A 14,321-nucleotide genomic window follows, 5' to 3' on the forward strand; every position below is an offset into this window, starting at 1 on the left:
CTTTAAAAAATCGTAATAAATCGGAATATTAAGAAATCGTTTTGAAACTATCAGCGTTTATTAACAAAATTATAAGCTTTTCAACGAAAAAGACCGTTTATTAAAATATCTTTTAGTTCTTGAGATATCAACTCTTAAACATCAATCTGTGTTATTCTCACTTCTATGGATTAATTTGGGTAAAAAAATTGTAATAAATTGTTTTGAAACTATCAGAGTTTATTAATCAAATTATAAGCTTTTCAATGAAAAATACCGTTTTCTAAAAAATCTTTTAGTTTTTAAAATTATTTGACATTAATTATTAAATGACTACCATTGATTAATATTTTTAAAAACTGGCAACTTCTTATACACACGAACAAGGTAAGTTGCCTATAAACGCAATATTATTAAGTTGTGAATGTTGTCGTTTCGATTAATTAAAATTAAAATAATCAACAATGATTTAATTAAAAAATAATGTGATAACGCATTTACTCCGCCCCTGGTGGTATTATCCTATACAACTCTATCCAAATATAACTTTAACTTAAAAGAAAACTTAACCACACTTAATAAAAGTATATTTTTCACAAACTGCTTATTAATTATGGCTGAATCAAATGGGGCCCACAAAATAAAAGAGGGCTTTATTTGCCCTACATGCCATAAAACGTGTCAATCGGCAAATCATTTACTTGGACATTTTCAAGAGAAACATTCCGAAGAACAAGACTTACTAAAATCATTAAAAGGTAAGGTTTATGATTATATTTAAATAATGAGTATAATTATTAATGATTAACGTTTATTGTAGATTTAGTTAGTAAAGCCAAAAAGAAAATTTTGAGCTTTGACGAACAAGATATAGAAAAACCACAACAAGAACGTTATTACTTGGAAGAGAGCAAGCCCCAAGAGGTTAGTACAATTACCGATCATACCGATTTTTTTAAAGCAGTCAGAAGAGAACGCCTAGATCATAGAACAACAGAAACAAATAGGTTGATTTTAAGACTAGATAAATTATTAAAAGTACAAGGATCTGATCGCAAACAGCAGGAGCAGCGCTTAGTTGCTTGGTTAGATGGAACCACTGTTTCTAGATGCCCATCCTGTGCTGCTAACTTTAATTTAGCTAAAAGACAACATCATTGTCGACTTTGTGGAAGTATTATGTGCAACAATTGTTCTGAATTTTTAGCATATGACATAGCACGTAAATATTACAAAAAATACATTAAAATATAATCAAATAAACAATAATATAACCGCTTTAGGTACAATAGTTACACCAAAATACACAGAAGAAACCAATATAAGCCTAAAAAGCAGTAAAAATGAATCAGATAGTTTACGAATTTGTGGCCACTGTATGAATATGTTGGAATGTAGGAGATACATTCAAATGCATCAAATGGTCCAACCTAGAATTTGTTTATTATATGAACAATTAAGAAAGGTTAAAGCTGAATTATTAACATCAGTTGACCTTTACGAAAAGGTAAATACCTACATCTAACACAACATTAATTTACTGGTGTGAAGTTATCCATAAATCCCAGCCATAAACTTAAAACATTAATAATTCCGTAACCAATACGATTTGGGTAACCAAATTTCACACAGAGGTCACTCTTACCCTCAAGAACAGCTTACCACCCCCATTTGGTAAAAAAAATTTTTCAACCCCCACTCCCGAAAACGAGATGTTTTCTCCCTGATGGGCACCTTTGAATTGAACCAAATTCTACCACATAATAGAACACACTTCTAAGTATTTTTATCAATTTTCAAAACACCGTAAGCCCTAACGGTTTTCGAGAAAAAAAATCATTATTATAAACCGCGGATGGGAAAAAATTTGTTATTAGATTCTATAGGTATAAGGCGCGGCGCGGACTTTGGGGGTGAATTTGACCTCGTTGGGCACCTCCAAAATTGATGAAACTTTAGGATGATTTAGAGGATGCCTTTAGCGATTTAAATCGACCATGCAAACACCGTAAGGTATAACGGTTTCCGAGAAAAAATATTTGTTATTAGACTCTATAGCAGCGATGCACAGACTTATTAAGACTAGGGGCCACTCGGGCAAATAATGAACTGATGGCGGGCCGCCAGAAGTATAGGTAATTAAAGACAATAAAGAATTGATGAATTTATTAATTTGAAGCGTGGCACTGCATAGTGCTTACAATCTTTTTTATATTTGGCTCAAATTTACTTGTAGTAACACGTAAAACTGCTTCCAAACTATCATTTGCAAGGCGGTTTAGTTTTATGTTTTATTATTTAGTATTGAAAAAGTTTGTTCACATATATAGGTAGAACTAAATAACCTGGCACATTTCAGAGCGTTTATGCGCAACTCTTTGTACATATTTTTATCAATGCAGCGGTAAAAGTTCTGCAAGTCTCCTTCGTTGAATTTGTTGCGTAAATCTTGGTCGTTTTGAATGTCGATAATTTCTAACTGCATTGACTCTGGCGCATTTTTAACTGAAATCGTGAAAGGATTGCTGAATATGTCCAACAGAGGTTTCACTTTTTTAAACTCCGAAAATCTGTCTTGAAAAGATTGAATCAAAATATCTAGCTTTTCTACATAACTGAAATTAATCGCAGTTTTGTTGAATTTTTTAGCCATTTTCTTATAATTCGGAAAATGATTGTAATTTCCTGAATTCAATTGCGATCTGAAAAGTGTCAGCTTGCTTTGAAAGGATGATACATGAGCGTAGAGCTGGGATATCAGTTGATTTTTGCCTTGAAGCCGTGTGTTCAAGACATTCAAATGATTTGTATTGTCAACTAAAAAAGCCAAATCACACAACCAATCAGGATTGTTAAGTTCCGGGACATCCTTTTGCTTTTCCGCCAGAAATATTCCAATTTCTTCTATTAAATTTAGAAATCGTTCCAGTCTCAATCCACGACTTAGCCACCTTACTTCTGTATAATACAGTAAATCTCCATATTCGCTTTCGATGTCATCAAGGAATTGTTTGAATTGCCTGTGATTGAGTCCTCGTGATTTTATGAAATTTACAGTCGAAACTACCACTTTCATGACATTTTGAAATTCAATTTTTTTAGAACAGAGGGCTTCTTGGTGTATAATGCAGTGAAACTGCATGAGATCTTCAGCGTTTATGTTTTTTTCTTGCAGATGCTTTTTCAGCAAAGTAACTAGCCCGGAATTGACACAAATCAGCGAAGGAGCACCGTCAGTCGCAACTCCCGATAATTTTGTTAAGTCCAAATCAGTTTTTGAACACTCATCCAAAAGTACATTGAGTATATCAACTCCTTTGGTTTGACCTTTCAATGAACACATTCCTAATAACTCTTCTAAGACTTCAAAATCTTGAGTAACACCTCGTATGAATATGAGAAGTTGAGCTGTGGAACTAATATCAGTGGATTCGTCGAGTGCTAATGAAAAAAATTCAATGATCTTAGTTTTTTCAGTTAATTGTTCCCCAATATTACCTGACTGGATAGTCATACGATTCAGTTGAATTTTCTCAAACTTTTTTGCTGCTTCTGGACACATTTTCTTAGAGGCAATTTCTATGCATTCTTTTACAAAATCCCCATCATTGAAGGGGCGACTTCGCTTTGCTATCATTCGAGAAATTTCATAACTAACTTCTGTAGCTGTTTCTGAATCTTGAATGGGTTTTATAAACATAGCTTGCTGACCAATAAGCTCCTGTCTCAGTTTTATGGACGTCGCTCACAATATCAAAAGAAACAAAGTACTTTATTATTTTTCGAAAGTACGAGAATATTATTTTTGCTGTCGGCGGGCCACCAGTATTCGACCGGCGGTCCGCGGTCTGTGCATCTCTGCTCTATAGGTATACAGTGCGGCGCGGACTTTGGGGATGAATTTGACCCCGTTGGGCACCTCCAAAATTGACGAAATTTTAGGATGATTTAGAGGATGCCTTTAGCGATTTAAATCGACCATGCAAACACCGTAAGGTATAACGGTTTCCGAGAAAAAAAATTTGTTATTAGACTCTATAGGTATAAGGCGCGGCGCGGATTTTGGGGGTGAGCAGTGGTTCCCAAACTTATTATGGCTACGCACCCCTTCTTGAGCCAAAACGTGATCGTGGACCCCCTAGTCAGTGCCGTGCTACTAAAACTGTTTTTACCGGAATGCAGTAGTCGTAAAAAGTGAGCTGGCTAGAAAATTGATGACCTGTCACTGACTTGTGACGTAAAATAAATACATATAAAAACATTTTGATATTTAAAAAAACATATTCCTGTTTTAAAGATAACATTTTTTAATGTGATGGGTGAGCCTGATGAGTTGTGATCAAATTGTTTATGTTTGGCTCTATATTTGTAAGCAATAACCGCAAGTCACTATGAGCACTAACATCAAGTCGGTTTCTTTTTTTCGTAATCAGGTTCATAACCGCACTAAATCTACGTTCCATTAACTACGAAGACGAAAAAGCTATTAAAAACATTTCCGCAGTGTCCTATACTTCGGGATACAAAGTTGGTATCTGTTTTTGTAACCAACATTTTTCATATCCGTCAACAAACATTGGTTTTAATTCTCCGTTTGTACTTAGCTCGATAAGTTGCTAATGAATAAACACAGAGCTAGTTGATTTGTATGTAAAAGGGTCCAACACCCAATCGGTAATAACCAAATGAAGAATGTCTTCAAATCTTTTTTTGAAATCTAAGTGAAGTGCCCCCAAGTGCTGACAATATACAAGCAAATCAACATCACGATTTTGTAACTAAAAAGGTTTTGGAAATTAAGAGAATTCTCCTCTTCCCAACTTTCTTTATAAAAAAAAGTTTTTTTACGAATACAGATATTACCTACACTTTTTGTTTTTATTTAATTCAACCGATCGCCTTGCAGCTTCAAATTGATTTCGTTAAATTTGGCAAACATATCATTTCTTGAATGAAATAAATTAAGTCGCAGATCATTGTCTTCAGTTTCAAAGAATTCTAAAACGTAATCAAAAAGTGAGTAAAATCTATTCAAACATGCACTTTTAGACAACCAACGTACTTCTGTGTTCAGTAGCAAACGATTGTAACCTTCATCATTCTCCAGGCAAAGTTGAGCAAATAATCTCGCATTCTTTTTGATTTTATTAACTGCTCTAATGATATAATTCAGTGAGCGATGTAAGATTTTTTGGTACTAAATGTTGTCGATGAATGACACAATGTACTGTTAATACATTCGGTACTGCTCGTTTGAAATATGCCAGAAACCCTCGATGGCGTCCTACCATTGCCGGAGGACCATCAGTAGCAACGCAGATGATATTACACAAAGGAATAGCTTTTGCTTCAAAAAAATATTTAATTCCTTAAATATAATTTCATCTTTTGTATCAGTTTCCAAACATTTCACAAATCATAATTCTTGAAATATTTTTTGTCCTTTACAAATCTTACATACGCGATACTATCTTACAAATTTAGTTCTTAATACACTTCACAGACTTACATATACTACAACAACTGACTACTGTTCTTACTTTTTGCGGCCCCCCAACGCTAGCTACGAACCCCCGAATTAATTTTATTTTGCTACGGACCCCCTGAAAACTTACAGGGACCCCAAGGGGTCCGTAGGAACCACTAAATAAATAAATAAATAAAAAAACACGGTAACCCTTAACGGCTTCAAAGAAAAAATTTTGTTATTAAATTGTACACGTATGTTGAGCAGATCGTAGGTGCCTTTAGCGATTTTAATAGATTATGAAAACTGCGAAACTCTTAATATTTCATGGAAAAATAAATTTTGTTAAGAAAGGCATTTTGTAGTTTTATGGGCTTTTAGTCGTTACTGGCAAAGGGTAAGAACTCCGCCACGTGCAGTTACAAAAGGCGCAGGTATTAAGGAAAAATATGGTCATATTTTTTGCATTATAAGTGCATTCCGGGAAAATAGTTGTCGACTTATTCAGTGTTGTTTTAGACCGTCATACACATTTTTTAGATTTTGCCAGAAGGCTGAGGAGTAAACTTATAAATGTGCTTAAACTATTCTATTGGGGACGGAGATCACTAGTTGATATATTTTGCTGTAGTTTGCGCTTTATGGATATTTTATCGTTTCTTTTTAGAATCAATCTGCATCAATATTTTCGTTAATATTTTTGTGTATACAGTTGTCCCCAGATTGTGTCCCCGTAAGGTATAATTGACGATAAATTTTTGAATTCAAATTCCATCTTTTGCAATTAAAGTCTGGATGTCATAAAACGAAATATAACCAAGTTTTACGTCAAATGTCCTCAAAGTACCAAAGTTAACGCAAGAAGTTTGTTAACTGTTGCAGGTAAAGTGGTCTTTCTGAGTAATGTACAACAAAAGTTGATGAAGATAAAATGTTTGTTATATTAAATTATAGCGATATGCCGAATTTTATTAATTTAGGATATAAAAGCAAAATACAGATTTTTAAATTATAAGATTAACAAAACATTTTCGAACTAAACTAAATTAACATAAAAGCTTATTCAATGATACCACCACCAACACTAACATAATTCAGCCCTTTTCCGACATTGTTTATAACTTTTTCTAATATGGTCCAACGGAATTTCTCTAATAACTGTTTTAATTTTTGTTTTAAACGGTCTAAATTGTTATTAAAATTTTCAGTGTACACTTTTTGTTTTACATAACCCCAAAAATAAAAATCCATAATAGATAAATCCGGATTTCTTGGCGGCCATGGTTGCGGACCATATCTAACAATCCATTTTTTCTACCAAATAACGTATTTAAATAATTTCTAATTAAAATGGTGGAATGTGGGCCGCAACCATCTTGTTGGAAATATAATTTATTGCGTTTTTCTAAATCCACGCCGTGAAGATAATTAAATAAACAATTTTCAAGTATTTCCAAATATCACAAAACAGCACACCACACATTCACTTTCTGGGAATACTGGTGTTTACAAGCTATGCGATAATGTGGATTAGTCTTTGACCAGAATCAACAATTTTGTGATGTAACCACTCCATTAGTGGTGAACGATGCTTCGTCCGAAAATATTGTGTTTTTTAAAAAAGTTCTGTCTTTCAAAATTTTGTAACTAAACCACAAACAATAATGTAAACGTTTTGCTTCATGACCTAATTCGATAGTGTGGATAATTTTGGTTTATACGGCAATATTTTATTTTCTCGATAAATTCTTTGTAAATGGGATTTACTTATACCGACTTGAACTGCCCTTTTTCTTAACGACACCTTACCGTAATCCATTCCGTTCGTTACTGCAACAATCGACGCCGCATCATGTTCATCTAAAAGCTTTTTTTCCTTCCTTTTATTTTTCACATTGCCCGTTTCCGAAAATTTTTTAATAACTCTCTTAATTGTTTTTTTATCTACTAAAAATCCAAATTTTTCCTCAAATTGCCTTAAAACTGCATTGTAACTAATGTTCCCTAGTCCATAGCACTGCACTATAAATATTTTATGTTGTAATGCAAACATGATCAATTAATATTTGACAATAGGTTAAAGCTAAGCTATCAAATGATAATTGTTAATTCACTCAGATCTCTCTGTCTTTATTGTAAAACGGAACATTAAAAAAAATTTTCAAGAAAAAACTCATTTTTTCTTTTATATGCTAAATTAATAACATTATCGGCATATCGCTATAATTTAACATAACAAACATTTTATCTTAATCAACTTTTGTTGTACATTGCTCAGAAATACCACTTTACCTGCACCGGTTAACAAACTTCTTGCGTTAACTTTGGTAGTTTGAGGACGTTTGACGTAAAACTTGGTTATATTTCGTTTTATGACATCCAGACTTCAATTGCAAAAGATGGAATTTGAATTCAAAAATTTTTCGTCAATTATACCTTACGGGGACTCAATCCGGGGACACACTGTATATTGTGTATAAGTCCAAATATACAGGTGTATCTGAATGACTGCAACAAACTTCAAGCGGTGATTCTTTAGTGAATTTTAAGGGTACTTTGATATATGAACCATCAGCCTTCGGCTCCCCTAAGGAGCTACACCCCTCAAAAATGGCGAAAATTTTTGGTTTAATTTTTTTTTCTCAAAAACCATAAACGTTAGGAAAATGAAATTTGGGGAATATGTTTAACTCATAATAGGGCACGTTTTGACCCTATTCAATATTCTCAGGAAAAAGCGTCCTTCTTTCTTTAAATCCTAAAGGAATACAAATTTGCACAATTCCTCCCTGCAAAAACTTCGAGTCTGTGAACGTAAGATATTATAATTTCTATGTGATGCTATAAATAAATACTCTCCATGCCTTTATAGGAAATCAATCATTACATTCGACGGTTTTGTGCTGAAACGCAAATCAATTGTGCCGACATTGAAGCAATTGTTAACAGAAACATGATGGAAGGGTAACACAACGTAAAAATGTTTCTTTTCTTATGTATTTAATACAAATTTCTACATAGGATGCCATTCACTGAAATGAACAAGGGTTGGAAGCGGTCTGGAACGCGGTAGCAAGTAATTATAATCATATTCTCAATCCATTACACAATTTAATTATAAGTAAAACAGACCATTAATATAATAAATTTTTTTCTCTATCAAAAATCCAGCCTCCAAATCATCCGGGGTCAAATTCACCCCCAAAGTCCGCGCCGCGCTGTTATACCTTACGGTGTTTGGATGGTCGATTTAAATCGCTAAAGGCATCCTCTAAATCATCCTAAAATTTCATAAATTTCACAAGTGCCCATCGGGGTCAAATTCACCCCTAAAGTCCCATCCGCGGTTTATAATAATGATTTTTTTCTCGAAAACTGTTAGGGCTTACGGCGTTTTGAAAATTGATAAAAATACTTAGAAGTGTGTCCTATTATGTGGTAGAATTTGGTTTAATTTGAAGGTGCCCGTCAGGGCGAAAACATCTCGTTTTCGGGGGTGGGGGTTGAAAATTTTTTTTTTTACCAAATGGGGTGGTAAGCTGTTCTTGAGGGTAAGAGTGACCTGTGTGTGAAATTTGGTTACCCAAATCGTATTGGTTACGGAATTATTAATGTTTTAAGTTTATGGCTGGGATTTATGGATAACTTCACACCAGTAATTAATTTTTGTTACAAAATTTTTTTTAGATGCATTTATCACTATCATCTGGAGATACAACATACCATTTACAAGATGTACAAGCATTAAAAGGTTCAATAGCAAAAGAAATAGAAAGTCTTGACGCAATAAGTCAAGCAATAGCTACACTTCCAGTTGATGATTCGTCAAAGTTACAAATGTTACAATATTCAATTAGAAGATCTATAACGCATTATGTAAAAGATTTCGTCCTAACACTGCCGGCCGTCCCTACGTTGGAAGAATTAGAAAAAGCAAAACAAAACCGATATACTCTATTAGAAGACGCCGAACGACACTCAACTGTTAATATAAGAAAAGTTACAGTAACAACCGGGTGGTCACCTTCTAATGTAAACGAAACTATTCCAGATGAAGAAGAAGATCCGTTGTTACAGCAAATGAATATAGTAAGGAGTTATATTGATCAGGCTAGAAAAGCTAATCGATTCGAGGAGGTAGCTTCATTAGAGGAGAATTTAAAGTTGTTGAAAGAGTCTTATAGGAAGCAGGAAAGGCAAGATTAATGATGTAAAATATAGTTATTTGTCTAAATTTTAGGTTATACATATTTACCTACTTTTTAGTGGAATTGTCAGTGTTTATTATTATAAATATTCGAGTCAACTGCATATATGATGCAGTAAATTTACTTTCAGTTAAGTAAATAAAGTCATTTTCTTAATTAATATAAATTTTATTATTTATATAATTAATTATGTGCAGACTCCTTTAAAGCAAATAGACGTTATTTATTTAGTGTATAACATCTCAGGTCATTTGTAAATACAAATTTATGTATATAAATTATTATTATGGAAAGATTTTGAAGAGACAATAATTTTATTGTGAGTTGGACTTTCTTAACCCTACAGTGAATACGTTGGGCCTGACAGGCCTATGCCTTATGTGTTTTGCTGTAACATTAAAATCACGTATTCTCTGTAGGGTTAATGTTCAAACCACAACCTATAATATACAGGGCTTTGTTCGTTGGGACTGCACTACTTGCACTAAGCAGTTTAGTGCAGATATTGTGTGTTCGTTGGGGATAGTGTAGTTTAGTGCAGTTGCACTCATACTGTTCGTTGGGCCATGCGCAGTGCAATTTCGTGCAGCGGGTGCAAGTCAGTGCAGATTTTGTTGCACCTGCTTTCGATTAAGTTCAATAAGTGCAGTGTAATTCAGTGTAACTAAAATGGCGGAATATTTGAAAGCGTGTTTTGTAATAATTAATATTAATATTAAATATTAAGAAATAAAACCTTACAATAATTAATATTTGTTGTATTAGAGAACACAGTATATTCAATGTCAGTAGAGGCAGTAGAAAAGTACCCCAACTTTTTTGGAATAATTTAAAACCTACCCTGGCGATTTTGGCGGCATTAAATACACTTATAGTACATTTAAATATATTAATTTATGTGTTTTTTCTCATTTAGGGGTGGCTGCGGTTAACTACCCTCACCACCCCAAATTTTTTTTGCAAGTACTGCTTATATTATCGATTTTGGTGCAATTTAGCATGTGATTTCTTTATACGTTAAGTAGTACTTTTGAAAGAACTTATAAGGGTTAGTAGTTTGGTGTAGAAAATATATTTTGCTAAAAAAATGAAAAATAATAATAATAATATAATAATAATTGATGAATCGCTACTAAAAAAACATTCTGCGATGATTTCATTTTCCTCGAGTATTTCGCTGACAATCTCCTGTTCGTCCATTTCAAATACAGTGAGCGCTCACTTAACGTACCCAATGCGTTCCTGAGTTTCCGTACGTATAACGAATGTACGTTAAACAAACACGAAATATCCATAAGAATACGTATATTTATGTTTAATTGGTTCCAAGATGATCTTTGTTCGCACGAACGTACAAACTTGTTCGTACGAACGTACACTTACGGCCGACTCGGGACTTTCCTACTTTGCTCGTTACACTACTGACACTACTCTATTTTACCACATTTTGCATAGGGGATTTACCGAAAGAGACCGGACGAAAAAATATCTTTGTGAATTCAATTGATACACAAACTGAAAATTATTGAAATGGCAGAGAAGGGTGATAAACTAGCGGAAATAGGAAGACGTTTAGGATACAGTAGATCAACAGTTAACACAATAGTAAAATCAAAAGAATGTTTGAAGTGTTATGTTAAAGATGGGGTAAATCTTCAACAAACTTCAGGTACTCGTTCTAATGTGATGGAAGAAATGGAGGGGACTTTGGTTAGACTCTCAATTACACAGAAATATTCCTTTAAGTCTTTCTGCTATCCAACAAAAAGCTAAGGAAATTTATTCAGAATTAAGAAAAAAATGGATGAGAACGCAACTGATACGTTTAATGCAAGTTGGGGATGGTTTAGAAGATTTAAAATCAGGGCCAACTTAATTAAAGTGAAATTGACAGGAGAAGCAGCGAGTGCAGACTCTAACGCTGCTAGTGAATTTATAGCAACACTAAAAGCTATTGTCCATGATACAAAAGACAGATTATGTCGAAACGAATGACGATGGCGCTGTTGAAGACCTGTCCAAAGAAAATGTATTAAACTTAGAAACTTTAAGTGAAATTTTAAATAAAATCTAAAATCTCGCCGATGTCATAGAGAATGTAGACCCAAATATGGAACGAAGTTCTAATGTTATAGGTATGCTTCGTGATGCGTTTACTTGTTACAAAACCATGTACATAGAGAAAAAGAAGACTGGCCTTAGGCAATTAACCTTAAAACAATTTTTAACTAAAAAAACTTAAGAATCGATAAGTTAATAATCGTTTATTTATAACTTTTTTAAATTAGAATAAAATGTAAAAATAAGGTTCTTACTTTTCTAGTTTTATTTGAATTCAATCATTCACTTTCTATAAAAAAAATAATGAAATTGGATCGCCGATGTACGTTAATGCGGATGACAAATGTACGTTGTACGAACGTTAAGCGGGCGTTGACTGTATTATACTTTTTTTTTTATAAAAATCTGTTCGTTGCGACCACGGTTTATACACTTTTCTGACCTGCACTAAGTTGACATAACATTGCACTTACTTACACTTCATTGCACTATGACGTCATACGAGTGCCATGTCGTGCAGAGTAGTGCAGTCCCAACGAACAAAGCTCAGGTGTCTCACCTAAGTTGCCTCGGTCTATAGCCGAATTATGATTGAGTTTTTCAAAAAGTGTTTCAGATAAAAGTTGAATCGAATCATAATATTGTACATATTTTAAAATTAGTTTCAGTAATGGCGTTATTTTAAATAGAACACCCTGTATATTATTGCATTTTTTGATTCTTTGTGAAATTTCAATAGTACTTTGTTAAGGATACCTTAGGTCTAACTGATATCGTTATTGAATTATATGACGATTTTCGAAAAAAATGACATTTACAGCATCTTATAAATTTGGTAATATTGCCGAAACTGTGAAAGCTGGAAAGATTTGGTTTTCTGTTTTGGATTAACAATAAAAGAGCACATGTTTGCTAATAGAAAATTATGCATTTATATTATAGAGTTCTTAAGTAGGGATCTGTAATTTTCGAACTTTTTAATCATGGATAACTTATTTTTTTTAAATGGAACAATATACCAGTTTTTGCATAACTGGATGTAAAATTTAATTTCTTTTCAGTTTTATACAGGTATCATGGTGTCTATTTTCAACGGTTTTGGAGATATTCCCGATTTTTCAGTTTTTTACGATAGATATGTATTGCGAAGTAGGCTTAAGACTGGTAAAATGGAAGGTGGTCGACGCTTTGCAATACTATTAAAAGTTGAAGTAGGCTTGGAAAACAAACTAGATAAACTGTCATTAGTGTTCCACCCATTAGAACTGTCATTAGTGTTCCACGCTTTAGAACTGGTTTTCAAAGTATTATTTGTTAACATAATAATTAAAAATGTCACTTACGCGGAAATAATTAGTGGATATGGTTTTCGTCCTCGGCGAATATAACAAAAACGCTTTGTTAGCGTCAAGAGTTTACGCACAACAATATCCAGATAGGAGGCATTCAAATAGGAGGGCATTTCTGTCCTTACTGGAAAGATTTACAAATACTAGATCCGTAAAACGTACTAAGCGCTACCGTAATAACTCCGTACTTACGGATAAAAACCAGTAGCACGAATTGTTAGCTGTGCAAGAAAATGCAGAATCTAGTGTGCGTGAAATAAGTAGGAGAACAATCATCAGTAAATCTTCGGTACACAGGATTTTAAGAAAACATAATTATCATCCTTATCGAATCCAGTTGCACCAAGAAATTACTGAAGGCGATTTCGAAAGCAGGCTGTTATTCTGTCAGTGGGCAATTGAAAGAACTAATCTTGATGCGAATTTTTTCGAACAAGTGATGTTTTCGAATGAAGCTACCTTTCACAAAAATGAGTTTGTGAATCGTCACAATTGTGATTATTATGATACAACAAACCCCCATCGATTCCTTGCAACGCTTAGCCAGTACAGATGGTCAGTGAACGTGTGGGCAGGTGTCATTGGAACGCATATCATAGGCCCTTTCTTTCATAATCAACGTTTGTCGGGTAGGATTTATTTAGAATTTTTAGAAAATAATTTGGGCGTTCTGTTGGAAAATATTCCACTAGCTATTCGTCAGTGGATGTGGTTCCAACACGATGGTGCTCTACCTCACAATACCGCCCAAGTACGTCGGTATTTGGATGTGTCCTTTCCGGACCGCTGTATAGGACGAAGAGGACCTGTCAGATGGCCTCCGAGATCGCCAGATCTTACCACTTACGACCAACTACTCCTGATGATATACGTCAACGCATTGTAAGAACTTTTCAAGAAATCACACCAGAAATGTTCAAAACTCCTTACAAAAACGATTTCTGTTATGTAGTGAACAAAACCGACTACATTTTGAACATTTGATGCAATAGTGTTTTTTTATTTGTGTTCTGTTTCCAGTGGTCTTGTTGTGTTTTGTTGGCCACTTTTTAAGCATGCCAGGTAATATTTCTGCCAGTCCCAAGCCTGGTAAAATACGAGGGGAAGGTGGCCGGCGCTGCGAAATAAGTATCTATCGTTAAAAACTGAAAAATCGGGAATATCTCCAAAACCGTTGAAGATAGACACCATGATACAATGCAAGTATTTCCCAGTCTTAAAGTTATAAATCATAAATTCTTATTACGGGGTCATACT

At 33.9% G+C, this 14,321-nt stretch overlaps 1 protein-coding gene across 1 annotated transcript; it reads left to right on the plus strand.

Moving 5' to 3' along the window:
• Positions 1-374: 374 nt before the first annotated feature.
• LOC111416779 (Rabenosyn-5) lies at positions 375-9,829 on the plus strand. Its single transcript, XM_023048879.2, has 4 exons — positions 375-737; positions 800-1,201; positions 1,263-1,486; positions 9,134-9,829. The coding sequence occupies exons 1-4, from the start codon at positions 593-595 to the stop codon at positions 9,650-9,652; spliced, it is 1,290 nt and encodes a 429-aa protein (XP_022904647.2). The 5' UTR covers positions 375-592; the 3' UTR covers positions 9,653-9,829.
• Positions 9,830-14,321: the final 4,492 nt, after the last annotated feature.

Source organism: Onthophagus taurus, chromosome 7, assembly GCF_036711975.1.
Source record: "Onthophagus taurus isolate NC chromosome 7, IU_Otau_3.0, whole genome shotgun sequence".
NCBI classification, from domain to species: Eukaryota; Metazoa; Arthropoda; class Insecta; order Coleoptera; family Scarabaeidae; genus Onthophagus; species Onthophagus taurus.